General features: G+C 35.6%; 1 protein-coding gene across 2 annotated transcripts in view; it reads right to left on the reverse strand.

Moving 5' to 3' along the window:
• Positions 1 to 4,569, reverse strand: part of TMEM135 (transmembrane protein 135) — a 233,025-nt gene that overhangs the window by 22,720 nt on the left and 205,736 nt on the right. For both annotated transcript variants that reach the window (XM_045293155.1, XM_004708886.2), the window contains one exon: positions 1,227 to 1,373. In XM_045293155.1, the coding sequence (XP_045149090.1) occupies positions 1,227 to 1,373 (147 nt within the window). The remainder of the gene's footprint in view (positions 1 to 1,226; positions 1,374 to 4,569) is intronic.

Raw genomic sequence — 4,569 nt, forward strand, 5'->3', positions numbered from 1 at the left:
TTGTTTTTTTACTTCAAAATAAGATATGTGCAGTGTGCATAGGAATTTGCTCATAGTTTTTTTTAAACTATAGTCCGGCCCTCCAATGGGTCTGAGGGACAGTGAGCTGGCCCCCTGTTAAAAAAGTTTGAGGACCCCTGGTCTATACTAAGAAGAAGACAGTCTTACATTCTGTGAAAATGGAAAATTTGTGAATTCATGAATTGTCGACATTTCATATGTCATCTAATTTGATATAAAAAATTTTTCGATAGAGGTTATCAAGCCAAGTTAGCATGAGGAGTCTGGGGTGCAATGGGGTTAAATGACGTATCCAAAGTCACAAAGCTGGTGGAGTAAAAAGAGTCAAATAAAGGTATTCGGATTTCTCACAGGACTTCAGGCTCTTATAATTAATTCTCTAACTTTATCCTCCAAGAAGCCTGGTGGCATCCTGAGTTATCCTTTGGGCTGCTAACTTCAAGGTCAGCAGTTTGAATCCACTAGCTGCTCTCTACTCCTGTAAGTAGTTACAGGCTCAGAAACCCATGGGGGCAGTTATACCATGTCGTTTTGGGTGGCTATGAATCGGCCATCGGTTAACTTTAGCCTAACTATATTTCCCTACTCATTCCAGCCACTCCAAAGCATCATTTACAAGATTATTTTTATTGGCCGATGCTTTAATTTTAAATCATTACACTTACTCTTTACGTCTCTGCAATGGCACTATGAATGAACACACGTGTGTATAAAATATCAATACTTCCTTTTGCAATATACAAATAAACATTTTCTATTTCACTTCCAAAACCATGAAAATCCCATTCTCGCAAAAACAGCCTTTGCTTGAGGTTTGCGCCTTATTGTTCCCTTATCTGTTTAATTCTGTCTCGGGAGCCCGTCCTTCTCCTGCCCACACTTGGCACAGTCGGTGAGTACAGTTCCTCTGTTCCTGCTGCTCCCCATTCCCGCTGCCTCTAACGGTGTCAGTTTGAAAGAGAAAACTATTTTAATTTCTTGTAAATTCTATTTTAAAGGAATATAATGGTCTGTACTGCTTTTAGTACTGTCAAAAATAATTTAACATCCAGTTGCCATTACGTGCCTTTTATGGAATCTATGTACAATTTTTGGTGGAAACTTAATATTATTACGTGATTAAAAAACAAAATTACCTTAGCATGATACTAATAACATATAAACTAGGGACAAATCATACTACAATATTAAAATAAAGAACTCACATTGAATCCACAAGTTTCCTAACTAGAGCAATGATGTTCATTCTTCTTGGGTTTTCCTCGTGTTTCTCTCTCTTTTGTTCCACTTTTGCAAATGCTACCTCCGGTGAATAAGAATATATGGGAATTTCTTCCTTCCCTACAATAAATCTAGGAAGGAAAAAAAAGAGAGAGCACAATATAAGGTACTTTTCATTTTTATAAGTGAAAATTCAATAAAGAAAAAATATATATTGTTTATAGACAAATACATTTTGGAGCGTCATCACTTGAAACAGTATTTTCACCACTTACAGAAAATCAAATCATTCCTTGAACAAACAAAAAAAACTGTCTTTCAAAATCTGCATTCTTAGAATTTAAGTTAGTAAAATCATGTTTTTCACAATATAAGGATTTTGAAGGAAAATTAACCAAGTAAAACATAGTAGGGCACTTGATGATATACCCTTAATATAGGTTGTCATTTTCCTAATGTTTTATATATCTAAAGTTGTACAATAGAATTAAGTGTACTATCAACTTGGATCTACCAGGCAATCACAAAAGTTCTATTTTTCACTAAATTCTGTACAGTTACAATTGAATGGGTTCCTCGTTCTACCCCTCTACATTTACACCTCACAGAACTTTGAATTATAAAACAGTTAAAATGCAGTAAAAGATCATCTATACAAGGAAATGGAAACATTAAGAATGAAATATTGGAGAGGTCAATCTTAAATGTAGTTTCAAATTATTTGATTTTAAAAATCATAAACGTCAAATCCTTCCAATTGACTTATTTCTGTTCAAACCAATAAACAGCAACAAAAAAAGTATCTAGGAGAAGACACCATCCCCTTTTATATTAAAACAATTATATATTTTCCAACGATAATGTTACCACCCATAGATACCACACCAATATTATCATAGTTTTTATTATTACTGCTAGTAGTTTTACAATAGGATTCATTGCTCTTATAAAAAATAAGCTTTCATAAAGAAATTCCACATTTTGAGTTTTCACTAAACATTATAAAATATAGATAAAATACAGATTCAATAAACTTACACTAAAATACCAGAACGTGGACTTATGAGAAACATAATATAAAAATGTTTAAACTCTGAAAAGAGAAAAAGCCAAGCTGTCGATATCAACAACTGCAAACCAAATGCAATGCTTAACTTGTTAAACATTGTCTAGGTTGACAAATTATGGGGAGTTTGCAAAGGGACTCTTGTCACCACAGGCAGCTGTATCTTTGGTAACTATTAGTCCAAAATAATTTATTTTGTGATCATGGCTGTGCATGGAGTTTAAAATCTTTATAAACATCAAGGATAAAACTATACCTCAACAGAAAGAACCTTTTCTCTCACACCATTTCCAGCACTCTTGGTCTTTTGACCAGGATTGCCTGCCTTAAACTAGAGAGAATTTCCTTGGAGAAGCTGTCCCTGCCCCAAACTAGTGTGAAGCAGTGTGTCCCTGCCTCTGTATTCTTAGTACAAGGAGCCTTACAGGATTGTACGAATCCTGCTGTTGATGTTGTCAGTTGTTAGTGAGTTGATTCCAACCCATGGTTGTCCTATATATGCACAGAACCACTCTATAGGGTTTTCAACGCTGTAACCTTTCCCATGCAGATCACAAGCCTGTCTTCCCAGGCATTTCTGAGTGGTTTTGGACTGCTACCTTTTCAGCTCAGTAGTCACGCATTTACACCACCCAGGGACTCCCTAGTGTATCCACTGCTACTGAGTCCATTTCTGTTCCTGGTGACCTTGTACGACGGAGTAGAACTGTTCCATAGGATGTCTAGGGCTGTAAATCTTTGAGGAAGCAGACTCTCTCACCTTTCTCTGGAGCAGCTAGAAGACTGACCTTTTACTTAGCAGCCTTAGCTACTTAGCTACCGCACTACCAGGGCTCCTTACTAGTCAGTGTATACATACAAAAACTCAGTGCTGTTAAGTTAATCCCAACTCAGAGATGATTCCAACTAGAGGACAGAGCAGACCCAAACATGGTTTCCAAAGATGTACTCTTTAGGAAAACTGGTCGCTGCATCTTTTCCTACAGAAAGGATGGAGAGTTCAAATTGCCAACCTATTGGTTAGCAGCTGAGTAATTAACCATTGCACCACAAGGACTTGCTAGTCTATATCTTTGCTGAATAGTGGTCTAGGACCACGTGTGTCCTTTTTTGTTATAATGCCCTACTTGTCTCACCTGGTTTATTGCACATTGTAAATACCTAGTAAGCAAATTTGAACAATACAGTTAAACCCAGTGGCTACAACACTAGGCTCAAACATAGAAAAATTGTGAGGTTGGTGCAAGACTGGGCAGTGCTTCATTTTATTGTATATAGGATCGCTCTGAGTAGGAACCAAAAACAACAATTAAGGAAATACGACAGCAGCTTGCATTTTCAGAGCATTTACTATAAGACAGACACAGTGCTGAACCTTTTAAAAATAGTATATCAATTCATTTTCACAAAAACACTATGAAGCAGCCATCATTAAAACAAGCATCTTGTTCCTCACCAGTAATTATCAAATGTAGGATCTGAACCCAAAACTGGTACTAGTGGCTTTGGTTCTTAATCACTAAGCTATGTATATGTCTTCGTTCTAGATTATAATGAATCAAGTGCAGTGCATCTTCAGACTCCTGCACTGGCCCTTCTCTCCCTATCATTTCATTTAATAGCTGCATGTGTCTGTAATTGGAAATTATCCCACATACAATTTCCAAAGAAAGCTTACTGAAGTGCACGTTCAAACTTGTCACTATCAGCCTCTAGAACACCACTGGCTAATCACTGACTATGCTAAATTAGAACTTCAAGATTAAAACATTCTCTAGTACAACGTGAGCTCTTACTATATGAGTTGTTAGTATACATTACACACATATACATTATTATACATTATAAATGAATTCTATCCCTCATTCTGACTTCTAATTGAATTTGCATGTAAGTTGAAACACTTAGGTATGGTTCAAATGTATAACACCAGTTAGTCAGATATTTGAGTTTATATATAGTATTAGTGTACCTTTCTATGCATTACAGCTTAACTTAATAATATTTTGATGTGCACTGCAAAACCTGTTTGTTATTACAAACTACATTATGTACCTCAAAGTTTTAATTTAATGGCTTTACAGGCTTGGTTATAAGTTGTCTACATAGTTAAAAACCTTGTCATTACTGTGGTTAATTCTTCAACAGGTTCATTTTTCCCTATATATCTCTATTAAAATCTTCTGGCTTTTAAAATCTCAAATATTCCCATCTCTGATTACCCAACATTTCAAACTATGACAAGAGTTAAAAAAAAAAAA

Source organism: Echinops telfairi, unplaced genomic scaffold, assembly GCF_000313985.2.
Source record: "Echinops telfairi isolate 266 unplaced genomic scaffold, ASM31398v2 ScPeMD7_1713;HRSCAF=2227, whole genome shotgun sequence".
In the NCBI taxonomy this organism is placed as follows: Eukaryota; Metazoa; Chordata; class Mammalia; order Afrosoricida; family Tenrecidae; genus Echinops; species Echinops telfairi.